The 27,462-nt window shown below is 34.0% G+C and overlaps 2 protein-coding genes across 2 annotated transcripts in view; one reads left to right on the forward strand and one right to left on the reverse strand.

The window, feature by feature from the left end:
• The first annotated feature begins 2,538 nt into the window (after positions 1–2,538).
• Positions 2,539–10,182, forward strand: LOC118189994 (serum amyloid A-5 protein-like). Its single transcript, XM_035360677.2, has 3 exons — positions 2,539–2,693; positions 8,239–8,487; positions 9,704–10,182. Exons 2-3 carry the CDS (start codon positions 8,240–8,242, stop codon positions 9,831–9,833), a joined length of 378 nt encoding a protein of 125 aa, XP_035216568.1. The 5' UTR covers positions 2,539–2,693; position 8,239; the 3' UTR covers positions 9,834–10,182.
• A 2,303-nt stretch (positions 10,183–12,485) lies between these two features.
• The window catches only part of Cad74A (cadherin 74A), a 160,671-nt gene continuing 145,694 nt past the window's right edge, over positions 12,486–27,462 (reverse strand). The window contains exons 33-41 of the mRNA XM_085819905.1: positions 27,097–27,267; positions 23,990–24,078; positions 21,995–22,087; positions 21,752–21,884; positions 17,700–17,824; positions 17,549–17,580; positions 17,250–17,277; positions 12,859–12,888; positions 12,486–12,739 (exon numbers count right to left, since the gene is read on the reverse strand). Of these exons, the coding sequence (XP_085676031.1) occupies positions 12,655–12,739; positions 12,859–12,888; positions 17,250–17,277; positions 17,549–17,580; positions 17,700–17,824; positions 21,752–21,884; positions 21,995–22,087; positions 23,990–24,078; positions 27,097–27,267 (786 nt within the window). The 3' untranslated portion in view covers positions 12,486–12,654. The remainder of the gene's footprint in view (positions 12,740–12,858; positions 12,889–17,249; positions 17,278–17,548; positions 17,581–17,699; positions 17,825–21,751; positions 21,885–21,994; positions 22,088–23,989; positions 24,079–27,096; positions 27,268–27,462) is intronic.

Here is a 27,462-nt window from a genome sequence, read left to right on the forward strand (position 1 = left end):
AAGCTTTGCTTCTCTTAATTCCAATCTTTGCTAGAAGCATGTTCTGATGCTCTACTTTGTCCATCTTCATGTAGAGGCAGGCGAATAACATGCTTTTGACTGTGCAGAGTGATTCGGTAGAGTAATAGTTAAACATATTTCATCCTTCCTGAATCGTATTTGGTTCTCCCTGTAACACACTGCAAAATTAATGACTTCCAGCTCTGCCTTCAGATAGGCATTTCTTTTCTGTATCCTTTTCTGAAATAACGAAATTGTGAGAACTTTCCATGTAATTTGTGGTTGCCATTGCATCTTTGTTACTAATTCTATAATGAATACCTATTGCTAAGAATATGATTTAGAATAAACATTAATTCATATGTTAAAACTTCTGCTTTATTGGCACTACTCCACGAAGGAAGTATCAAGTATTACACTAATGTCTGTGAAAATTGCAACACATGAAGGAATTATACAGATTGAACCAAAATTACGGGAAATATAAAGTGAGGTAAGATATGGAGATGATTAGAATTACAAAGCGATTGCGCAAGTGTGGGATGAGAACCGGCCACTTGTTCCATGTATATAAAAGACTATAAAGTTGCGTTGAAGTCTATTTATCATCCTCTGTCTACAGGGAGCGTTTAATTCGTAGTCAATATGCCTCGTCAACGGCGGAGGGTGCCATACCCACAACTAACGGATCTCGAACGAGGCTGCTTAGTTGGTATGAGAGAGGGTGGACTTCAATCGCAGCCGGCATGCAGCGTAATACCACAACACTGATGCGTGTTTGAAAGAAAACGACAGAGAAGAACCAAACAAGGCGTTATCCTGGCAGTAGGGTACGGAATAGGACAACGGCACAGAACGACACACCTCATGCGCATGGCAGTGAAAGATCGTACAGCGTCCTCTCGTGGTTTAGCACAACGTCGGAGCACGGCTACAGGTGTTTCATTGTCTAGATCCACGGTTTCTCACTGTCTCCTGCAGCATGAACTGCGTGCAAGGGCTCCTCTACGCAGGATTTCCCCTGTCACTGAATCACTAACGCTTCCGACTTTATTGCGCACGGCAACACGCCGCGTGTCGTGCCTTCGGCCACAAGTTGTTTTCTCTGACGAATCTCTTTACAATATGAAGTAAAATGATGGAAGAGTGCGCATCAGACATTATAGACGGGAACGTCTGCTCCCACAGTGTGTTATTCAACATCATACCGCACAAAAGCCTGGAATCATTGTGGAGGAAGCTATTGGGTATAACTGTCGATACCATCTAGCGCAGACTGCGGAAAATCTCAACAGTGATCGTTACATACGGGAAGTTGTGAAGCTAGAGGTCCTCCTCATTGGATTCTGAGGGCTGTATTTCAGCAGGATAATGCCCGTGAACATGCTTCTGCACAGTCTTCTTTAGAACACAACAAGCTTTGCTTTTTTCATGGCCTGCTTATTCCCCGGATATATGGTCCATTAATAATGTCTGGAATTTCATCGTTTGGCGACTTACTCGTACAGCTGGTGTGGGGCACATACTAAGACTGAATTCTGGAAGCCATATGGAATGACGTTAACATTCCATATGGCATTACATTTAGAACCTGTATGATTCAATGCCACGACGTGTTCAGGCTCTTATTGCTCAACGAGGCGGACACACAAAGCATTGATTTCAGGTGCTTGTTTTGTTTTTTGTCTTGTAAATCTGATCATTCATTTGTACCACTATCTGTAATATGTGGAATAAATTTCATTCATTTCCGACAATTCCTTCACGGTATTATATTTTTCACAAACATTAGTATGTCAGTTTGGGTTCTTAATTGTTAAGTTTGGGTTCTTAACATTTGATACTTCCAGGCACTACTAAAAATTAATATCTAATTATCAAAAATTCATTGAATTTGCACAAAATTTGAAATAAATAAAAAAATGAATTCGAAATTTAAAATTCGGACTTTGATGTGCACATGTACCAAAAGAGGACTATATGTGTGTTCAACATCTGGCGGCTAACGGTGCCGCCGTTTTTCCACAATGCGTAACATTCCTACAGAGGGATTCTTCATTATTTATGAGAGAGAGATAATAGTGAACGCAAACAATTTACTGAATATTTCAAATTAGTTTATGCAGTAATATTTTCCCTTCCGAATTTTACCATGTGTCTGCTTCATTCGAATTGCATTTTAAATGTTAACTGCAGATTAATTTTTGAAATATCTTTTGCCAGCATTAAATTATACATTTACATATATTATTGTCTAATAAGAGATGCCATTTTATAAGTTGCTATATAAAATATAAGAAAGAAAATCGCAATTTCGCGAAGAGCAAATCAAATAAATTTATATCTTGCATTTAGACAGGGAAATACTGTGAAAGAAGATTATCCCCAATTTCCCATGCTTCCAAACAATACAGAAACATAATAGTAGTAATAATAAGAAGACAAAGTCTCGGTTCATTGTCAAACAAATATTGCAGTGAAAGCTAGAAGAATTCTGTAATTCTAAAAAACGAAGAATGACTAGGTTGCAAACCCGTCGATTCCACGAAAAAGAACGGAAAACAGCAGGGTTGCTCTGAGCTGGAGATTTCCTCCTTTTGCGCGCATATAAAAGCATATTTTAAAAAGCAACTTTTCAATCTAGTCTCTTTATCTCTCTCTGAATATTTAGAAAACTAAACATTCATTAAGAAGTAAGTTTCCTGATTATTACCATATTAAAATTATTACTAACGTAATACATTCATGAAATGCTTTTATAGTGTATCAAATGAATTTTATTACATTTTATTTTGTATGTAAAATATTTGTCGTTTTAAATCAATTAAGCTGCAGTCTTCCATAATAATTATCTTATTATATGCATGTATATGTAAATCATAATCACATCACGTATGTATACTTCAAAAAATTATTTTTCTAAAATATTTTTCAAAATTTCCAGCTGTAAAATTATTTATATTTTTGTATAAAATTAAACTTTTGATGGTTGATAACCGCATGTTTTTAAAAGAATTCGCATTCTGAATTTCTCAAAGTATTCTCAAAGTCTTGAACATATTTTTAAAGTATTCCAGAGGCTTGAAGATATTCTTAAAGTATTCCGAAGTCTTGAAGATATTCTTAAAGTATTCCAAAGTCCATTGTCTTAAATATGAGTTATATATTCACTTATTAGTTTATTCTTCATTATCGTCCTTGATTTCGATTTTTTTAAATATAAATTTAAAATTTTTCTAAAGATAATTTGAATTATTTTCTATCAGGCGCATACACGCATTTTAAGCAGCTCTAGCATAATTTCTGAAATCGGTGATTTACAAAGCATCGGTATCTGTACCATTCATAAATACCAAATACACATAGATGAATGATTTCTTGAATAAACGACAATTATTCTAGGATTATTTAAGTTGTTCCTACATCTCCCCTTCTCTCCAGTGGAAGTTGTCCGAAAGCAGCTAGTTGGGAATGGCGAAAGCAACCGAAGAAACATTGCCCAAAGTGCACTGCAGGTGGTAAACAGATATTACATGCATAAGAAAATTGAAAGAAGCACACAGACTACTAGCTTCAGAAATTCTGACGTCCTAAACGATCCGAACAGTTGGGCCTGCAAGTTAATTTAAAATATTAATATTTTAAACCCTTATACAGCTTTAATTAATTGATTACGAATACAAAATTTTTAACATTTGCGTCTATTATAAATGTAAATACTTGTTATAAAATCTTGTCGTCGTAAACACATGAGCAACATTATTTTCTATAGAGGAAAGTGGATTATTGTTTTATAGATAGAATTAATTTTTCCTTTAATTAAACATGACATCAAAAACGTTTTACAATTTTAACTTACGGTGAGAAAAATGCTGCGCGTTGAAATTACTGCATTGAAAAAAAAAAAAAAAAAAAAAAAAAACTAGTAGGGCAACTCAAAGATTAAGATCTAGTAAAGAGTTCACATAAATTTAAGACGACTTCTCCCCCCCCCCCCGTTCAGAAAATGAGCTGTCGAAAACTGTACCCACTTTTATTGCTATCGATTACGCATATGCATCAGAATGAAAGTTGCTTACTAATTACAAGTTGCAAGCTCTCAAGTTATCGCCTTTGTTAAAGCAAACTGCGAATTGCGCAGCTATACCACTGTTTCTTCGCTTTGTCACGTAATTCAGCACTTCAGTACTAATTTCTGGAAAGTTAACGTTTGGCTAACCAGGCGACTTATCGTGATATTAATTGCTCCCAAGACGTATTGGAAGCTTATGGTTTGAAAGAAAACTATGATTGATTGGAACGCTGAATACCTTGCTTCTTCGAAGGCCCAATGGGCAAAGAGTCTTTACCCAAGTGATTTTTAACGACATTTTCAGTCGGATTATAAACTTACACAGATTTTGACCAGTCATGGGAATTTTGAAATTTACGTACTTTGTTTCAGCATTGCGACTAGTAGACTTTGTGCTTGCGTCGATACTGTGGAAGATGTGGATCATATTTTATTGCATTGTAGATTGTATGCGAGTGCCAGAAGTACTGCCAGAAGTGAGTTTAGCGCAGCTGTCTGTTTGCTGGTTTCCTGTTTTCTATGATCTTGTTAGGAGTTCTGAAGCCTTTGAAGTCTTGCGCGACTTTACTTGTTGTTTGAACTTTTAGTATTATTATTTAAACGATTGGATTTTAATCTTTTATGCGTCATTGTATTATCTATGTATGATTACGCTGTGTGTTGTATTGTTCATGTATCATTTTTTCCTTTATATCAATATTAACTATTATTTCATTTTTATTATTATTGTATTACTATTAAGTTGTTTTATTTTGTTTTATAAGAGTATTAACATACTATAATTATTATAATTATTGATGGTATATTTTAGTATTTTTATTATAACAGTATTTGTATTCTATGTTTTTACTTTGCTTTCTGCAGGCCTAGATATTATGTTTTTTATTGTTGAATTGTATCCTCTTGTATAATGAGTTATTTACTTACATGTGTAATCCTTGTGGAATACTTCGTGGAGCACGAAGAGTTTTGCGTTTGTTTTCTTAATTAAAAAATGTGCTCTCCGCCATTAATTGTTCTTCTTCAGTTTATCACTTTTGTTTTCTAAAGTACTGAAGTAAGATATACACCAGCCTGTCAGTTGGCAGGTTTGATACCACTATCTTCAACGTATTTTAAGAGTTTAATTAAAATTTTGTTATGTAGCTTATTATTTCATTCCCTATTGGCTCCCTAAATATTTTCATCCCCTATGTTTCTTAAAATCCGTCGTACACAGCGCTCATAATACACGTACATCAAAAGAAACTTCTTCTGATTAGGATTTTTTAATGTTAAATAAAGAGTCGAATCGAATCGATGATGTTAAAGCCACAAATATCGCACACAGCGCACAGTGTCCGTCTCAGTGATCTTAGAAAGCTCCAGCGACATCTCACATTAAAATGAGTCTTAACCGCAGTTCCCAAGAAGAACTTCGTTCGAAGGAGAAGGGGTGAATAAAAGAACCCCATTTCGAAAGATCGAACACATCAGCAGTAGATAATGCTAAAATGAGCTGAAACGTAAATAACAGAAGATAAGTTCTCTTAAGTGTGAGTTAAGTGGCAGGGAGGCAGGTCCGGGTAGCATATAAGCATTCTGTACCGCACCACGCACATAGAGGAAAATCCCTCCTTGTGATTGGATATAGCTCTCCCGATAACGTCATTTTCTCAACGCTCAGGAACGCCTTAACTTTGCTTGGACTCTAGGGTGTACCTGCATACCGTTTGTTTACATTTTGTTAGCAGTACCGAAAAGATTATTATGTGCGTTGTATTTTTGTTGCTTTTAGATTACACTTCTTATAAAGTTCTACAGTTTGGTGAATTTAACATAAAAAATGTAGTCCCCCCCCTCTGAGAAAAAAAGTATTACTTCTTCTTGTGCTAACTCCGCACATGTGTTTTAACATAAAGTGGAGAGATTTTTAATAAATTTAATCTTAATTTAAAACCCTTCATATTAAAAGTATTATGATTATTAATTCATTATTTTATGTTTATTATATATATCCATTCTATGCAGATGCAATATCCGAAAGCATGAGAAGAGGCAATTTTCGGAAATAGCAAAAACGACGTTGGGAGCTAATATAGTACACAGTAAATTGACAATATTTATAATCAGTCTGAAAAAGTAAAATTTATTTTTGAAGTTAGACTAATATAGATTTGGAACAGAGAAATACATATACGTATTTTAAATTGAATAATATTAGTCTATGAATATTGCCCTTTTTTTAAAGTGTAACATATTTTGTACCTTTGCAGAAAATAGCGTTTGTCAGAGAAGGAAGTTTGTTTTCTTATACACACGTGTATTAAATTCAGCGACAATACTGAATGCACTTTGTTCTTTCATTTAAGGCAACAGAATATTAGATATGACACAGACGTTAACATGAAAATAACATAACATTTGCAAAGGAAATATTTTCTGCGATGTGAAAGCAACAAAACTGCAATTACAATAATACGTTTACTAGCACACAATGCCTTTATAGTTGGATCGAGATCGTCGTGCTTTGGTTTTTGCACAAAATTCATGAACTCAGACATTTGCTTAATCTAAGCACTTAAGATTGCTTCTGATATTTACAGCATCTTTCAAATATTTTATAATTTTATAATTCCATGAAACAGGAAGTCATGTGCAGAACCCTGCAGCTAAATGTTTTCGTTTCAAAGTGTGTGTGTGTGTGTGATTATGGCAAAGCCTCGAGGGCTATCTGCCTAAGGGGAAGGATGCCTTCGTGGAGGACTTTCTAAGGGAAACTGGCTCGTATACACGTTACACATGGGGAAAACCACGAAAACGCCCATGCAGCCAGCCCGTTCGCGGGATTCGAACCTCGGACCGAACTACCAGTGTTCAGCGACTTTACCGCTCGGCCGCTGGTGGGCCCTTTCGTTTCAAAGAAAACAAACATTAATTTTCCCGCTTCCGTGTCACACATGCGCGTCATTCATCGGATAAAAGACCCGTAAAAATCCCGTCTATAAACATCTTTACGCCAAGAGGAAATGATGATATCGAAATGCTCGTCCAATGACAAGTACGGATTTTTCCCTATGCCCATGGCGCGGTACAGAATGCTTGTATGCGTCCGGGTAGCTTTACAAAGAATCTGCGCAAAATACGTTTCGAATAATAAACGCAAGGGAAAATAAAATGGATGAAACGCTAGTATAAAAATGAAAATACAAATTCAACACATAAAAATAAAAATATAAATGATCAAGGGAATAAATAGAATTTTCCAATAAACTAGCCTTCAGGGAGAAAACGATGTATAGTAGAGGAAAGGGAAAATTATTGGAATATTTTTAAAACTTTCGGAATCGTGCGCTAAAAAGCTGCGGGGGGAAAATACGAAGGGAAGTACGGTAATTACAAAAAAACAATTAATGTAATTACAAATAGGTACATGCTTTAGCTCACTTGCTGTTTACCACTTTATGACCTCTCTGGATATGCAATATAATTCCTATCGAAAATAAAAGTAACAATTAAGTTGTGGGGATTTAATTAATTTACTTAACAGTATTTTGAAGCAACATTTCCTAAAACTCTTCCTTTTAACCCACACTTTCTTGCCATAACGTAAATGAGTTAGCTCGCGGGTATTCAAATGAGGTAGAAAGAAGTTAGTATTTAAAGGAATGCTTGGGGAGGTGAATTTAGAGTGTGTTCTGCCTGCCTGAAGGCCACGTTGTTATTTTTGATTTACCAGTGATTACATTTCTGTGGCGCTGAGCCCTTTTAGTAATTTGGCTCGTTAGCGCCCACTTTTACGAATCAGAGCCTGCCTGTACGTCAAGTAACCTAAGAAAGCAGTTAAGCTATCTTAATTCTACTTTTTTTTTTTTTTTTTAGTTAGTAGTTACCTTTTGAGTTAAGCAAAAAGTGTTGGCTGTCTTCTGTAAGCACGACTCGATGCCATCTGTAAATAAATAATATTGAGTTAATAAGGGGTTCTTTACACTCTTTTTCTGGACTTTGTCGTTAGGGATAATTCCTTATCCAGTCTATTAACGTCTAGTTAGTTTATGCTCGCTACGAATATGAGACGTTATAAAGCATAAAAAAATATGCTTTAGTATTTACAAATTTTGTAAGTGTATAACTATTATTTTAACAATGTTTTACAAATTTTAAACATCTATCTATCCGTTTTGTAGGATGACTTCACTCGCTCCTTTGTTTTGCGCATTTGTGTGCCTGATGATGCTGTCTTCAGGAGACTGTCAGGGACTACCAGGGCTCACCTTCGCCAAGCAAGCATTTCAAGGAGCTGGAGATATGTGGAAGGCGTATAAAGACATGAGGGACGCCAACTACATAGGAGCAGACAAGTATTTCCATGCAAGGGGCAATTACGATGCCGCTCAAAGAGGACCTGGTGGAAAGTGGGCAGCAGAAGTCATCAGGTAAAGATATACATTTCTTATTAATTAAAAAACGTGAGATTTACATAGAAAGCATGTTAAATGATAAAACTAAACTGACATTTAACACATATGCATATTGCGCCTGCAAATTTTTAATCTAACCGTTTTTAACAGATACTAGTTTTCGATTTCCGTTAGGCAGATTGATAGTATGTATTACTGTGACATCTCAACTTCCTTTACCTGAAATTTCGTCAGCTTATCGGAAGAATTTTCTACGCAGTCGGTCATTTGTTTTGTTCCAATGAGCATCAGTTGGCATTAATTGGACAGCTAAACAAAGTACAGCAATGAAGTTTTGCTGTAAAGCGTGGAAAACGACAAAATATCTCAAGTAAATTATGACTGGAAATAATACTTGATGCTTTGGTTATGATTCAATGACAAAAACTTGCTCGAATTGGAGAAGGCACAAGAAGTTCGATTTCAGAAATCTGGTGTAAAGACTATATTGATGATCTATTCTGACTGGAAATGGATAATTTATAAGGTTTTTTTTTCCCCTAAGGGACAGGTGGAGAACTTTGAATTTTGCAAAGACGTAATAGTTTTGATGAGCATGTCGTAATAGAAAAGAATAACTTATCGCATCAGATCTGAGAAACCTCAATAGACTTACTGTTCTGCAATTCGCTGTTACACAATTCAGTATCATGATTACAACACACATCACTAACGATACCTGCATAACTCAAATTCATCGCACAGCTGTGTAACTGTTGACCATGTTGTAATAGATGTACAGATATGTAATTGTTGATCGTGTTGTATTGTAAAATCACACTTTCATTTAAGTTGCGCTTCTTCCGAAACGTTCTTCCACTTGAAAACACCATAAAAATGTTTTTACGTTCCTGAAACGATCACTTGATTCATGGTCATATGTCACGAATGCATTTTATAACCACGCTTAGTAACTTCATCTAGTAAGAGGAAATCATACATTGCTAGATTCCATCCATTGTCTGAAAAGTTCACAAATATCATCTGTTAAAGTGTGTATACATTTTTTTTTTGGGGGGGGGTATTGTCTCTTTGTAAATCACCTCAGTTAAAACTAAAAATAACAGTATAAGGATTCATTATAACGCCTATGTATATGGGAGTTTCAAAAGAATTGCTGCATCAGTTTTCTGCAAATACAGAATTCTAAGCAATAAATTTCAGTATTAATTCTGTTTCGTTTCCATTTCAGTAACGCACGTGAATCTCTTCAAGGCCCGAATACCGCAGACTCCAAAGCTGACCAAGCGGCGAATCGTTGGGGCAGAGAAGGCGGTGACCCTAATAAATTCAGACCTAAAGGCCTTCCCGATAAATACTAAGACATTTAAAAGAAATGTTTGGCATCAGTAATGAATACTTTAGTATTCTAGCAACTCTACATAGGAAGAAAAAAATGTAAATATGCAAAGAAACTGTCGCCTATGCAAATGATCAAGCCATTATTGACGGTTTTATAGACCGTTCTTTTTATGTTCTCGTAGTGTTGGTAATACTTAAATTGACATGATTTAATTGCAGTTTCTTGACTATATTTTCCCTTCTTTTATGATTAAGTTTATTTGGTGAAATATCTTCTGCATACATAGTCTAAACAAAAATTGTTTTAAATAAAGTTTTTGAATCATTTCTTTCCACCTTTTTCTTTTCAGTAAAAAGTCGTTTGAAGAATCTGAGGAAAATGTACATTTTGACTTGCATTTAATGTGTGTTGCATTTACTAATTTTCACTAATCACATACTACAAAATATATCGCGTACTACAAATGATATAAACTACAAAATACTTCAATCTTATGAAATTTCAGATGTTAAGCACATAGCAATATTAATATCTTGAAAAAAAGTATTTCTTTTCCATCAAAAATGACTAATTTTAATCATAAAAATATCACTTTGATAAATTAATTGACTGAATCTGGTGCCAGTCCTCTGATGGTCAACTGACCTTGACCTCTGATGTGCAGCGCCGTCTCTACGGTTCTTCTTTCCTCTGTGAATCTAGTGGTTTTCCTAATTAGTAACATGCATAAGAGCCATTTTTCTTTAAAAAGTCCTTCACGAAGGCAGCCCTCCCCTTAAGCTAATAGTCTTAGTGTGCTTTGTCGTAATATATCAAACGAAATCTTATATGAATCCTATATACTTTCTTCTCTAGAAGGTGTTGACACTGTTCAAATCTAGGTTTTATCCGTATCCTGAAAGTTTTAAATGGGAATTCGGACATTCCGTACACATAAGGTATGTTTCAAACTCTAGTAATATGTTACAGTATAACCAGTATGTTCGTCACTAAAATTTTGATTCCTCTCTGTGACTGCACGGTTATGAAGTACAAATTACTTCATCATCGACTACAATGCAGTGGTTCAAACATTATTTATAATTATTAGCCCAAACGGCTAAAATACGTTTTTGATTTAATTTAAATGTCGTCCAGTGTAAATCCGTTGTTTCACTTTTCATGCGAGTCTGTTAGTATTCTGCAAAATATAAGATATTTATCTATAAAATTGAATTGATCTGTTACTGAAAAACAAACTAAGTTATTTGAAAGCAATAAATGGAGTTCTTAAAAACTTTATTATTATTATATACTTCTTTCTCGAATTTGTGTTATGTGTAATTTAAAACCTTCAACATTTTTAATGAAACGCTTTACATAATTTTTCATTTTTCAAATGTACAGAAGATATAAAATGTTTCCATGCTAGGCTAAAATGTATATATCTAGTATCCTATAAAATGTTTCGCATGTTCCCTCTGGGCATCTCTATTGATATACCAAATTAAACTTTAAAAGAGATTTTTTGAGATTTTTAGCCCAAAGGGGCGTTATCTCAGAAGGACTATTAGCGTCGAAACGGAATTAAGTCGTTGAATCGAAACATCAAGGCATTGAATCCCTTTTCAAATTATTGTCACCCAATATTATCGCCCTGTATTATCTTTAAAGAGATTAAATAATGAAGAATCTGCATGAATGTATGTATGTTTTCTGCATTGTGAAAAAAGAACGCTATCTAGAACCGTCAGATTTTGAGTAACGTGGTCCTCCACCCAAATATGGGAACCTGGAACCACGAATTTTGAATTTTTTTTTATCTATTTCATATTTTATAAAATTTTAGAGCATTTTTTGATTAGTAAACTCAACGAATTCAGAGCGGGCAGTGGCAACACTATAAGGAATAAAACATTTTTATTGCCAGCGAGCGAGACTGTCTATCGGAAATTTTAAAGTTATGGTTTTAAATATTTTTTATCCAAATGCTCTCGAAACATGTAGGTGTGTGTAAATGGGGGGAAACGTCCCATTGGGCGTAATATAAAATCTGAAGACTTTCAATTTTTTTTTTTTTTTTTTTTTTTTTTTTTTAAATCCAAAAGGGCTTTGTCCTCCTATGAATTTGGGCATGTGGAGACCAAATTTGAAATTTAGAATATGTTGTATTATCGATTTCACATTTTGTAAAACTTTAACGAATTTTTTATTAACAAACTCAAGGATTTCAAAGCGAGCAATAGCAACACTCTACGGGTCAAAAAAAAAAAAAAAAAAAATTATCAACAGGACTGTGTATTGGAAATTCTAAAGATATGCTCATTTTAAAATTATTTTGCGACATTGCTATTGAGCTGAAATTTATGCTATAAGTGCAAAGAACATGATATTTAATAAATAAAGATAACACACAAAACGTTAAAAAACGTACGTTTTAAAAAAAACGTTTGGACGTACTTTAAAGTCTGAAACCTTTCAGATTTTTTTTTTAAATTTTATTTCCCGAAATTACAATTCGAATGATGACAAGCATGCTGTAGGCAGTCAAGGGATGGAGACTTGCTTAATTAATTTGACATGCCGGCATACACAAAGTCAGTGTAAAATAAATTTAATACACATTTTTGTTTGTGAGCATGCACATGTGAATGCTAACATATTAGTTCTTGAAGAAATGAAAAAGACACCATGCATATGTAAAAATTTATAAATTAAAAAAATATACAACATCAAATATCTGTACATTAATATTGAATGAAGATGTTATGGTGATATTACAATAAATAGCTTCTGGTATCAGTCCATTTCCTTAAGAATTTACCCGCTTATAACCGAGTTTTTCGAAGTCAGGTCCACAGTCATCGTAAAGTCGGATAACTCCTGAATGAAGCAGCGTCTGCTAGAGGAGCGTTCATTTCTTGCCATTCGTAAATCCTCTGCTGCCTAGACATTGAAAACAAACGGGCTTATAATACGCTGCTTTTATAATACGGCTGACGTGTTTTGAAATATATGAAACATATCAGGCAAAAAATTAAATTAAAGAAAAAAATTGAGCTTACTCTGCAGGGCTGAGAATCGGTGGGTGACCCCTAAAATCACAAAAACAAAAATTACTCACATCTGAATACGATAAAGAATATTAAATTATTTGTATAGCAAAATAACATGTAAAAAATAATTCTGTACATAAGTCAGCTCTATTAAAGTTTTACTGATTAAATAATAGCTTATGCGCAATAGCTTATGTGTAACACATAATCTTCTGAAAAAAATAAAATAAAAATCCAGCCTATTTTGTTATTAATATGTCTTATAAATGATTTCTTCTCTTATAACATTTATAATAAAAAATATATGTTATGTACGAAAAAGAGGCAGGTGACAGGTGACGGAGGACGGGGACGCCTGGCGTCTAACAGAGGTAAACAGGCATATGTCCCACGCCCTTCCCTATCCAGACGCAACAACTCCCTGGGGCCCCATAAGGGGGCACCGGGAGTTTATTGATACTTCACAAAAGGTGTACATGGCCGTACAGGGACTATTTCTTCTCAGAGTGACATTGGTTTACATGTTGGTTGGTTTACATTAGTTACATTGTTGATATTACATAAACATAAAACTTACATGATATACGATATTTGATACATAACATTACCCTAAACCTGAGCATAAGACTTGCTAATTTACATAATACATAAATTACTACTTACTGATATATATTACTGCCTACTGATAACATATAAATTCTGCTTATTCGTAAATTATCGCATACACATAAGTTACTGCTTGCACCTGAATTACTGCTTACACATAAATTACTGCTTACACAAGGATTACTGCTTGCATATGAAAGACTGCTTGCATTAATATGATTACATTAATATGGAGCATTAATATGCTGCTCAATTACATATACATGCTACATTAGATGTTAATTTGATACATAATTACACATTATTCTGATACAAATACTACTTACACAACGAAAAAGAGGCAGTAAGTCATTAAAAAGGACGTGAAAACTGCATGTTACTCACCACTGTTCGTTTAGAATAAAAAAGTCGTAATTGTTTCTAAAATGGCTAACAGTTAAAAAGAGTCTAATTAAAAGCAATAGTAAGTTCTCGTAATATTCAAAAATTACAGAACAAGTCTACAATAATTTTAATTTGAATGTTTAAAAATCTTGAAAAATGGCAATGTAATCAGATTTATTGTAAGTTTTATCACTTTATTGCAATTTACATTACCATCAACACAGCAACATGATATATTTGAAATATACGAAGTTCTAAATTTATTTTCGTACATATTTTAAGTAGAACAGGCTTTTAACTACTGAAAAACATTAAATAATTTTTGCCATACTTGCACTGTACACTCTACACACACACATACACACCAAGGGGAAAAAAGGAGAGGTTCTATATCATTTGTTCTACAGGGCCCAATCACGAATATTATTTTACATTTTTCTTACCTCGAAAGTGGGACTTATAATATATGTGTGTGTATATATATATTGAATGAACTAAAAGTCATTGAAATCAAAAAAAGGTTTTATGTAGTATTGTTCTAACGTAGGTATTTTGACACAAAATCGAACTTTTTCTGAAATGACATGCCGATTATTTTTCATATTCCGATTCTATGACTCAAATCAGACCTAAATATTACATTTTGTAAAATTTGGTGATGAACTTACCGACAAATTTAAAAATTTATCTTGATATGCTTTTTTTAGTTTACGCCAACAATAATTCACTTCGCGAAATTCTTAATTTCGAGTAACCAATTTTCTTTGCCCTTTCAGTCTCCATGAGCGAGAAAAAAAAGTGCTTCGTTCATTTTTTCAAATTATTTCAAGAAAGTGCGTAAATCATATTTGGCGTTATTACAGTTTATAACAAATATGCCAAATTTACAAACGCGCCAATATATAAATTCACGTATGTCGTCGGAAATTCGGAATAAAAAAACTCTAGTTTTTTGCAGGTATGCTTAGAAATGCATCTACTTTAAGGTGATGGAATAACTTCATAAGGTTACAGTTCAAAATGATTTTCGGAAAAAAAAAGAAAAAAACTTAAAAAATAAAAAAATAAATCAGAAAATATCAGTGAATTTTATTTGGACTGAACCTAAATTTCGAAATTTTGAAAGAAGAAAGCAAATAAGTTTCACAAAAAAAAAAAAAAAGAAAGAAAGAAAGAAAGAAAGAGAGAGAGATATTAATGAATATATACCAAATTTAATTAACATTGAGGAGCTAAAACTTTGAGAGCTTATGTTTCAAAAACTGTTCGTATGATTTTTTACAAAACTAATAACTAACTATGACATAAGTTGAATCGTAGAAAGAAATCGATATGTCATTTCAGAAAATGTCCGATTTTGTGTCAAAATGCCTGTGTTAGAAAGATGTTATATATAAATCTAATATATATATCCTACGTCGGGCTTTCAAGACATGAAAAACGCGAGTTAAATTTAATTAATCGGTCCAGTAGAACTGTCCCTCCCTTTTTTTTGTGGCCCACCAGCGGCCGAGCGGTAAAGTCGCTGAACACTGGTAGTTCGGTCCGAGGTTCGAATCCCGCGAACGGGCTGGCTGCATGGGTGTTTTCGTGGTTTTCCCCATGTGTAACGTGTATACGAGCCAGTTTCCCTTAGAAAGTCCTCCACGAAGGCATCCGTCCCCTTAGGCAGATAGCCCTCGAGGCTTTGCCATAATTACACACACACACTCCCTTTTTTGTGGTGCGTGTGTGTATTCAGAGTTTTATTTAATACACATAATAGTGGGAATTGGGAATTGCTAATGCATTTTAACACATACACTGCTGGCCACCGTAAATGCAACACTCTGAAGGAAGCATGCAAAAAGCATGAAATTTACAACATGCATTAGCAGAGGTGAGATATGCAAATGATTAGAATTTCAGCGCAGACGCACATCACGCGCGCCTGTGGCGCCACTTCGAAGCGCTATTTAAGGCTTGGAGTTTTCGACGATTTCAAGTTCGGCAATTGTGTTTTTCTTGTGGTTTTTTCAAAAAACGATCAATTATGCCTCGTCGTAAACAGCGATCATCGTTTGATCAAGTTTCGAGTTCGACAGAGGAAGGATAGTGGCCTACCGAGAGTGTGGATTATCTTTCAGGGAAATCGGTAGTCGTGTTGGACGAAACCAAACAACTGTAATGCGGATATATGACCGTTGGATGCAGGAGGGTAGGACGAACCGACGTGTTCGATCTCATCCACTTTAATGCACCACTTCACATGATAACCGAAACATTGTGCGCATGACAGTGACGGATCGCTCAGTCACATCACGAACCATAGCACAGCACATTCAGTCTGTAATGCACCATCCAGTGCCTGCGCGTACCATTCAACACCGTTTACAGCAGAGTGGTCTGTCCGCAAAACGTCCGGTGTTGGAGCCAGTTGTCCTTCCTTACCTTCAGGGCTTGCCCACAGCCATATTTCAACAGGATAATGCGCGACCACACGTGGCACGCATTGTCCAAGGGTTCTTCGTCAATCGCCAGATTGCATTGCTTCCCTAGCCGGCTCGCTCTCCGTATCTTTCGCCGATAGAAAACATGTGGTCCATGGTTGCTGAACGATTGACCCAGATTACATCCCAAGCTGCCACACCAGATCAAATTTGGCAACGTGTGGAAGCTGCTTGGTCTGCTGTACCCTAAGAACACATCCAAAGTCTCTTTGAATCAATGCCGAGGCGTGTGGTAGCGGTGATCCCCAGCAATGGCGGCTACTCTGGCTACTGATTCTGGAAGGAACCACACTTCAGAGAAGTCTATAAATTTAATCATTTGATACTTGGTCAACATGTTATCTACTAAATAAATTTTGTTGTGATATCTCTTGTCTTTCTTGGTGTTGCAATTTGGGTGGCAAGCAGTGTAGTTTAATCTGTTATATTCCAGTCCTTCCGCAGAATAGCTTAATAATTTTATTCTATTTTTAACTGAATTACATGTTTCATTTAAAACTAAAATGAATTTTTTTACTCAAAAGTGCAATTAAGATTGAGAAATGCAGTCGAAATAAAATTCAAATTATTATAATAGTTTTCTTATAAAAGCTTCATGAAACCATTCCTTTTTTCAGACATGCAATTTCTCCCAGTTAAAAAAAATTCACTACTTTTTTTAAACATTTTATTTCTTAAAAAAAATTTAAATAAAATAAAGTAAAAATTCATCCTCTTCAAAGTAAGTTTCTGTAGTTTAAATCGCATATCAGACATTAGTAAATCGTAGTTTATTGACGGATAGCAATTCAAAGTTTTGTACAATTCTCTAGTAATTATTTTAATATTTAAAATTACCTTTTACATAAAAGAAACCACAAATGTGCTTTAATGATACATAAGTAATAAATCCATATAATTTTGAAAATTTTGTGAACTTACCCATTTTCTGTCATATATACACTATGAACTGAAAAATTAAAAAAGTTTGAGAATTATTTTATCAAAATATGATAAATATTTTATGCAATAATTCGGCATGTTCTAAATTTTGAATAATTTAGATGAAGAGTTAATCACACATTTAAATATATTATTCAAGATTACAAGCATATCTAGAAGACATCATCACTTTAAAAACTGCTTTTAAGGGATATTCCCATTTAAAGAAAAATTTATTATTCAAGTACATATTAAAATAAATGCATAAAGAACTAACAAGAAAATTTTTAAATACTTACAGTATGATGTTCTTTTGAGTTTTTTGGTGTAACTAAAAAAAATAAATAAATAAATAAATAAAAGTAATTTTAGAAACTAATTTCAACATATTAAAAATTTAAAAAATATTTTGACTTATAACACGTATAATGGAATATTTTATCAACTTACTTTGAATACATTACACATATGAGGATACAGAAAATGAATGATGCAACAGCTATGAGAGCAGCCACTATAAGTACAACAATCTCACTCCATAGCATTTTATAGGCCTCTCTACTTGGTGCACAACTCTGGAAAAAAAAATTTAGAAATGAATGCAATTCACCTTAACGTAAATATATTAAAATTAAAAAGAAAGCAAATTGCACTGGTGTGCAAACTTAAGCAACAGGTGTTCCTTTTGCCATAACTCCACGAGAAATCATCTGAAAGACAGCGTTTTGTATTTAAACGATGACGAAAGCATAGTTACGCGAAAATGAATACAATGCACACAGTAGGGGATCAAACCAAAAAAAAAGGCGTTAATGAACTCATAGTATCGTTACACATGATTGTCTGTATAAGAGGAAGAACAAGAAGCAGATGTTCCTTAGTACGGGATATGTCCTCCCTTACTGTAATGGTTCCTTCGCACCGTCTCTCCATGCTCAGCACCAGATTGTCCAACAGATCTTGAGGTAAGAGTGCCTATTCCTCAATCAGCATCTGTTTCAGTTGTTGGGTGTTCCCCGGAGAATGTAATCGTGCCGCAAGGGGTATCCTCAAAGCATCCCACACATATTCTATGGGATTTAAATCAGCGGAGTACGCTGGCCAATCCATTCGAGTGATATCTTCACTTTCCAGTCTCTTCTGAACAGCAGGAGTCTGGTGTAACAGTGCATTGTCATTCCTAAAAACGAAGTCTGCTCCAATGGCATCTCGAAACAAACGCATATTTGGAAGGATGACCCTCTGACAATAGCGATCTCCGGTTACAGAACCTCTGTCGAAAACGTGGAGCTCTGTCCGTCCGTTCAACATAATGCCTCCCCAGACGACAATTTTAGGACCACCTTAACGGTAACTTTCCGTGATGTTACTGTAATTAAATCGTCTCCCGACCTCTCTCCAAATCTACTGGCGTTGAGAATCGAATCGCTTGGGACACTAAAACGACTCTCATCCGTGAAGAGGACGAGACTCCATTGATGAGATGTCCAGTTTTTATGCTCTTTGCACCACTCTAAACGCTGGCGCCGATGGCCAGCTTTCAAAAGGATGTAGCATCCAGGAGGGCGGGCGAATAGCCTACCTTTGTGAAGGCGTCTGGACACAGTAAACTGTGATACTTGTGGCGCCGTTGCTGTACACAGTTGCTGAGCTATGGCGCTTGCTGACTGGTTTCGGGCTGTTTTCGATTGAAGGACGATAAATCGGTTATCACGTGCAGTAATTTTCCTGGGGCGGCCACCACCAACCTTTGTAACAGCTGTACCTATGCTCTGTAAGGCTTTCCAAGCGCGCGAAACGACATTCTTGTTGATTCCGAAATCTTCAGGTCGCACTACGATCTTCCTCTAACTTTCCGATCATTCTTCCACGTGTGAAGCCATCCAGGTGATTTCTTCTAGCCGTGACGAAAGAACTCACCTGTACTTGCAGCGAATGTTTTTAATTGCGTCTCCGTCCTCTCTTTTGTTGTATTCTTGCGTTGAGCGCGCCGACCGCACGCGTTTGTGTTCGCTCACGTCAACTGTGACGTTTTGTTCTTGACATTTGCATACGCATGACCTTTCTACTGAATTGACTGTTCATCGTACTGATCGCAAGAAACCCTTTTCTGGAATTTCATGGCTATCTGATTAAAATTTACATTGTTGCTTAAGTTTTGCACGCCAGTGCATTATAAATAAAACATTCATGAAAAAAGAAAAATTACGATTAACCCTTCCCTTTGGGTTAATCGTAATTTGTCTTTTAAACAAACCGCCGATTAACCCTTACCTTCTAAACCGCCGATTTATCCTTACCTTTTCAAGTTGGAGTTTTGATTTATATATTAAAAAAAAAAAAAAAAAAAAAAAAAAAAAAGGTAGGCAGTCTAATTAGGCTTAGAGGAGTACACAAATAAAATTTTGTGAAGATAGGAGACTTAACGTTTAATTCTGTGGGTATGCCAAAAGTGGGCACACTGATTGAATAGAGCTTCGAAAAGAGTGTTGAAACGATCATTGTTGTCAATGAACTTACCGATGAGATGCGGAGAAACAAAGAATACAGACTCTCAGTTGTCCTAGATTATCGGTGAGCCCGGTCTGGGCACACCTAGGGTTCGCCGTTTGATTTTAGGCAAGATTCCAAGGTAAAAATTTAAAACCAATCTAGAATAAGCAGACTACCATACAGCCCAAAAAAATAACATAGAAATTTCTTTTCAAACAATTTCTTTTATACCCTAAAAAAATCTGGAAAATTTCTTTGAAAAATGAGAGTCTTAAAAAACTAAACATGGCTAAAACATATGGACTGGTTCATGTTGAGCTGCCATCTACTTTAAATAAAGAAGGTTCAGAGAAACCTATCAATCCTTTTTCATTAAATTTTTCTGTGCGTACAGAAGGAATTTTTTAGGTGTGTCCAGACCGGACACACTGTGCCGCAAACGGTTAAAGGAATCTTGAGTACATTGAAAAGAACCAAAATAGTCACAAAACTGCTTCCTTTTTTAAGCTCTTTCACATTTTAAATTACAAAATATATGCTATTCATATGCACGCAAAATCACTTGCAGTGAAAAAAATCAGCTATTTTTTTTAATTCGAAAACGCCATCAATTTAAATATACTCCCCTTTCCGAGCAACGCAATTGCATTAATGCTGTATAAGGAATGGATTCATTATACAGTTATTGAGGGGTAAGAAGATATGGTTTCGACTTGTTCCTCGGCCATCTACACATTATCTTTCTTGTTTCATCGCTTTTACTGCTCTGTGTGTTTCAATAAGTGTTTTTATAATTATTATTATTATTATCCACTCGTGATATCTGCTTAAAATATTACGGTTAAGTTGAAAAAAAATCCAAGGGTGAAAAATAACATAATATATATTCGTAAAATTAGAAATTTTTAATGTATGTTAAATAACTTGCCAAAAAAATTAAAAAAAATTATACGGTTTTCGAATTAAGATTAATACGGAGACATTAAACAAAAATCTTCAAAAACTAACACTGAGGATATCATTTAAAATGTCTTTTAATGCATTTAAAAAGCATTTGCCGTCATATAAACTCAATTAAATAAGGACCTAATAGGTAACGATCAGTTGACATTTATTTCGCCATTTCGCTGCCCCATTACCTTTCAATAGTTTGCTTGTGACAACCAGTATCGGGATCGATAAAATTACTTGTATTTATGTTTAACGCAGAAATATACCAATCTGGCCTTAGTTCTTCAGTGCGATACCCTTTTCAATACTCTGAGTATATGCTGAGTCGTGACAGTGCCGTCAATAATATTCTCTTCGGTAACTTAAGCAAAATTCTGGCAGAGTGGTTACGCCCAGCAAAACTATAAAAACTTTCTTTGCTTCTCGGCAAATCAAGAAGCTGGAAGAAAAAAGCCGATTGTTCATCTTAGTTTGATTGAAATAAAGCGTAGTTAACCCTTCTTGAGTATACGATATCTGTTCTTTCAACTAAGCCGATAATTCCATTAACAGTTCACTAGCTTCCTCGACATTTAATTTTCGAAAGCTACATGGAACCTTCTTCCTCAGTTGCAAATTCGTATCGAAAAGTAAGAAGCTTAAACATAACATCTCGATATTATTCAAATTAAAATATTATTCACTTCAAAACTGTAAATATTATTAAATATTGAAATATATTTACCCATTAATTATAAAATTTTCATTGCATCGTTCAGTAAAATTATTGCTATTTTATGTAAAAATTTTAATACTATTATCACCTTCCCGCTTTATTATGAAATATGTTACTTTCAAATAACTGATGAAAGTTATTTTCGAATTATGAAGTTACTTATATTATGAAACGTTATTTTCAAATAATTGATTATTTTTATTTTCAATTTATGAAATATGCTATAAAACATGTTATCCTCATATAACTTATGACTGTTATTTTTAAATTATGAAGTATGTTATTTTCAAACCATCACATGCACTCTAAAAAATCACATAGCAACGTAATTCATCAAACTTACCTCTATAGCAACAACACTGTAATTCATGTATAAATCTTTAACGGTTGATGATTTGACTTGATTTAATATCTTCATTACTTTCTTTGGCTCGATAATTACATCGTTTTCCAAAAGCTGAAAACATGAGCTTGTACTGAAAAGAGAGGAAAAATACTACATTTTATACATTTACGCTCACATCTCTTGAATTATAAAGTATATATCATGAAGTACAGTAAAATGTAAAATGTATGTATTTCGTACCTTTCAAAGTCCAGACTTCCATCATTCCTTGCGTAAAAATTCGTGTCATAAATATTTAAAGATATTGGCTGAGCCACGGCCAACTTCAGAGCTCTGTGGGAAAGAAATATATAAAATGAATGATAAAATAAACAATTTTTGATAATAACAGCGCAAATTGTTTACTTTTGAGAACTTGATAAATACAGTTCAGAAATAAATACTAGATCCTTTCAAGACAGCTATAATTCGGCGCTAGACCTCGAGACACTCGCTCAATGACTGACTATCAGCTTGCTAGACGATACACACACTGACTAACTGCGGACCAGCAGGGTTTATATAGCTTTCGGCTTGTGTTCGAGAACGTTCTGGGCTAAACCGGTAAGAATTCGTTCCACAAGGTTCTCCATCCGTCCATGATATATCGCCAATTTTGTCGCCAAATGGGCGATTTCTCGCCAAATTTGGCATCGCTGCCTTTTTTGCCATTTTATGGCAACCCTAAAACTGCTTTGCTGGAAAGCTATCTTACCGTGCCTGGACATTTCGTAAGAATACACTAGAAACTGCCTTTTGGTTAATTTAGAGCATAAATAAAAGCTAACTTTATTAGGAAAGTTGTAAAAAATTAGCTAGAACTGGATTAGGGTAGTAAAATAGGTAAGAATAGGTAACAGGATAGGATCAGGATAGTAGAATAAGTTTAGTTTATTTGATTTGATTACGACAAAGTCTCGAGGGCTATCTGCCTAAGCGAAGGGATACTTTCGTGGAAGACTTTCTAAGGGAAATTGGGTCTTACATGAGATACACATGGGAAAATCACGAAATGCAGCCAGCCTGTTCGCAATACTCGAACCTCGGACCGAACTACCAGTGTTCAGTGACTTATCCCATCCTGTTCCTATTCTGCTAGACCCACCGCTCAGCCGCTGGTAGGCCTAGAAGAATGGGAACAAGATAGTATAAGAATAGACAATGAGATAGGATAGAAAAGATTAGGATAACTGTTACAAAAGTTCATCAGTTTTCAATAGGTTTTAATTATTTTAGGATACGGAAATTTTGTCAGGATAAAGTTTAAGAGTTATTTAAAGCGATCTGGACTTGCTTCAAGTGCATTATGCAACTGCGGTACCGGCGATGAAAATGTTAAAATTCAAAATTCTGATGAGCAAAGTATACATTTTGTTTTAATTTAATTAAAAATAAGACGTCCGGTACTTTAAATAAAAACGTTTCAAAATAATAACGTTTCTTTCATAAATAATAACATTCAAACGTTTTTTATAAAAACGTTTCACGAAGAGCTCTTGATAGAATCTATTATAGCCTGCTTTTTTAAAATACGCACTCAAGGCCATATTTTCCAAAACTATACATCATAACCATAGTAACGACTGCTGCGGAGAAGAAATCAAACCCCTTAATTTGGCAAAAATCCCCTTAAATGAGGGGATGTTCTCTATGACACTGAAGTACTGCCTTCGTGTTTGAAAGTCACTCCTTTTATATCTTTATTAGCCATAGTGTTGCAATTATTTTCTTGAAATTCTTCACCCCATTTTAAGAAATTCAGCTGTCAGCATAATATCTAAAGTCAATTAAATAAAATCATAGATTCATTTTTAAACAACTTTTTACAGAACATTCAGCTTTCGTATAGTTTTCAGAAAGGAACAATAAATACGATGAAGTTCGTCTTATGAACACTGGAAAGACAATGCATCAAATTACTCTTACTAAAGTTATGGTTATAATTCCATAATACTTGCATACAATAAAGAAAAATGAAAAATGAAATATTGCGAATGAAATATTGCGAATGAAAAATTGCGAATGAAAAATGAAAATATTGAAAAATATTTTTTTTCATTAATTACATATACATTAATTACATATATCTTAAAACATGAAGGAAAGAAAATCAGAGTAATGTAAGAAGATAGCGTCACAAAAAATGTCCACAATTGATAATAAATTTAGTTAAATGTTCATTTAATTCAGTCTTACTTTTCAAATTCTGGAATGATTTCTCTAACTTCATTTGGCCTCTTATAAAACACAAATTTCAATAGATCTCTATCCTGAAGAATATATATCTGGAAATAAAATGCATGATTGTAGATAACAGGGATTCTGTAATGGTGTTTTTATAACAGAGGGTAATAGTAACTTTATTTATAGTGCCTTTATAATAGATAATACTCAGTATTTTTAAAAGAGAAATAATGTAATATATCTTAATAATATTGAAGAATATATATCTGGAAACAAAATAAACGACTGAACGAGTGCAGATAGCAGAGATTATGTATTAGTATCTTCAGAACAGAAATAAGAGAAGCTTTATGATAGTATCTTTATAATAGTAGCGTTACAGCAGATAATAATATTTCTTTATAACAGAGCTTATGTAATATACCTTAGTAATTCTGAAAAATATGTGTCTGGTAACAAAATGCAGTAGATAACATAGATTGTGTAACATTATTTTTATAATTGAATCTTTATAACAGAGATAATAGCGTCTTTATAACAAACAGATAATAGTATCTTTATAGCAGAGACTGTATAATGCACCTTAATAATCCTAAAGAATATGTATATCTGGAAACTAAATGCAGGATTGTATATAACAGAGATTGTGTAATAGTATTTTTATAATAAAATCTTTATAACAGAGATAATAGAATATGCCTTAGTAATCCTGAAGAATATATATCTGGAAGCAAAATGCAGGATTTTAATAGCAGAGATTGTGTAATAGTATTTTTATAACTGAATCTTTATAACAGAAATCAGGGTACCAATAAAGAGATTATTGAATATACCTTAGATTATTGAATATACTGAAGAATATAGTATATCTGGAAACAAAATGCAGGAATGTAGATAACAGAGATTGTGAATAATATTTTTATAATAGAATCTTTATAACAGAGATAACAGTATCTTTATGACAGAAATTATATACCTTAGTAATCCTGAAGAATATATATATGGAAACAAAATGCAGGACTGTAGATCACAAAGGTTGCGTAAAGATAGAAAGCAGCACTTCTTTGAAAATTAATATAAAAGCACCTAATTAAATTAATTCTGCATCAAAGAAAAATTTAAGAAGGTTTGATTCAAAATAACAGATATATTTCAGAATTAAAGATATTATAATAAACATAGTTGCACAAAAGCCACATTTATTGAATATAGTCTGCAAAATAATTTGAAGTCTGCATGCAATTTCATCCCATTTATTAAATTACTTTACCACCTCATTCAAGAACCAGAATCTACAAGTCATATTAAAACAATATTTACGTTTCATAACATGACTACTTCCTGTTAATTAGCTAACTATGAAATTAATTGGATTAATAGAGCTTTGTTAAAAGCAAACACTTATTATTACAGGTTCGGAAAATTTTTATACTTAAATAATAAATGATGTCAGATTCCGGCTGTTATTAATTAGAACTATGGTGCATTTGCTTATGCAAATTAGCATTCAAACGTACTATAATTTCAAGAAATGTTTTAAAATTACATTAGTTATGGATATTATTAAATATATGGCAGCAAATATAAATTATCAGTTACAACGTTAGTTATTCTTTCCCTGAATAGTTTCGTATTGCATAAACTGTTGATCACATTTTCCCCTTGGTGAGTTTATACTAGCAGAGAATGTGAAGTTAGATTTGTGTTCATTTTGTAGAATAAAATACAGAAACTATGCTACGGGGTTGCACTAGCAATTTTTTCCCTTCTTTTTCTTTGAGGACATTAGTTCAGAAAATGTATAGTTTCAAAGTTCAAATTAAAAAAAAAAAAAAAAAAAAAAGGAAAGAGAAAAAATATGTAAAATAGGGTACTTACGTAGTATGCCATTGTATACTTTAGTCAAGATCTCAAGCGATTTCGAGGACAAACATGTACATGTCCCTCTTCGCTCTTTTGTTATTGCTATTGTTTTCAAAGAAAGAATCAAAATCTGGGATCTGCCTTGTACAAAACAGCAAATAGTGGATTATTTTCAAATTTATGAGATCTTATCAAAGCTAGATTAACCATTAACCAAACCAAGCACATGCTTATTGCATCAAAGAAAGGTACTTAGGATCTCAGGAAAGAGGGCACCACAAAAATTTCTCATCACTAAATTTACCATTGGTTTGGTCCGGTTATTGAAATTACGGCAAAGTACAATAAGGTTATCTGCATAAGGGATAGGATGCCTTCGTGGAGAACTTTTTAAGGACAACTGTTTCGTATACCCTCCTCATGGAGTGAATGATGCAACTAAACCAAGACCGAGAGAGCGCGAAAGGGAAAAAACTGACGTAAATATATGTGGGAGAACTAAAATCTTTAAAGTGCAGGGTCTCTAAAAGTCTTAATCCGCTTCCGGGTCCTACCATGGAAAAGTTGTTTGTTAATGAATACGATATGCTCAGTTTAATATGGTCGACAAAATAATAACAGGCCATAACAATTTCCTTCGGAAATTTGTACTCATCACACATCTCTAAACAGAGCATCCAGTAAAATCGGAGGGCCTAACAAAATGGTAGAAATTGACGGAAGCCTTTTTACGAAGCGCAAAAACGAAGCAGGTCAAATGCCGATTATTTGTCAAATCAAAAGGAGTCGGTGAATTCAGAATTTCATTGGAACGATTGGCGGAATTTTGGCTAGATCTCCGCCAACGTTCATGGTTTGATGGCAGCCAAATTTCATGTTCGAGGGGGTAATACGTAAGTACTAAAATTTGTATCCCTGTAACAACAAATATGGAAATAATATTTAATAATTGTAAGCCTGCTAGAGATGCTAAAGGAACGTACGATGATAATGATGAAAGAAAGTTTGTATTTGTAGCGGTAATATATCATTTTCGTAACAGAAAATATAATGTTGTCCTGTCATATTCACTTTCTGCTCAAGTATATAGTTTCATAGAATTTGTAAATCTCATTAGTTTTATTTTAATCAGTTTCAACTTATGACATTTGAAGAAAATAGCACATCTGTGGCTATGAATTTATTTTTAGTAGATCTGGTCATTTTAAACCTTGTACGTTCTTTAATACTTGGATATTCGGAGAACGCTAGCTTACCTTCACATTAGCAAATGCAACATTGTGAACACTAGGGGAGCTCCGAGCTTCAACAGTGATGTCAAAATGTCCTCCCACGTACTTTCCCAAGGGTTCATTGTTGCTTAAAACTCCACTCTGGGGATTCACATGAAAAACATCCAGCACCTCCATGTTTTGCTGAGTAGACGGCTGAAAATATATTGTATGTCATGAGAAATCGTATACTTGTAAATATAGAAAAAAGTACTAATATTATTAAACATTAAATATTATATAGTTTATTACAAAATATCTGGAAACAGTTAAAAAACATAAACATTGAAGGTGATAAGCTTTAAACTTCCAAAAAAGGCTTAAGACGCAAGAGATATAACATTCGGTGAA

Source organism: Stegodyphus dumicola, chromosome 7, assembly GCF_044657685.1.
Source record: "Stegodyphus dumicola isolate Sdum_Otavi_A_Nest chromosome 7, ASM4465768v1".
Lineage (NCBI taxonomy): Eukaryota > Metazoa > Arthropoda > Arachnida > Araneae > Eresidae > Stegodyphus > Stegodyphus dumicola.

Coding starts and splice junctions, on each gene's coding strand:
- LOC118189994 (XM_035360677.2), top strand. CDS start 8,240: ATGACTTCACTCGCTCCTTTGTTTTGCGCATTTGTGTGCCTGATGATG. Junction 8,488..9,703: donor TGGGCAGCAGAAGTCATCAG/GTAAAGATATAC, acceptor TTTCCATTTCAG/TAACGCACGTGAATCTCTTC.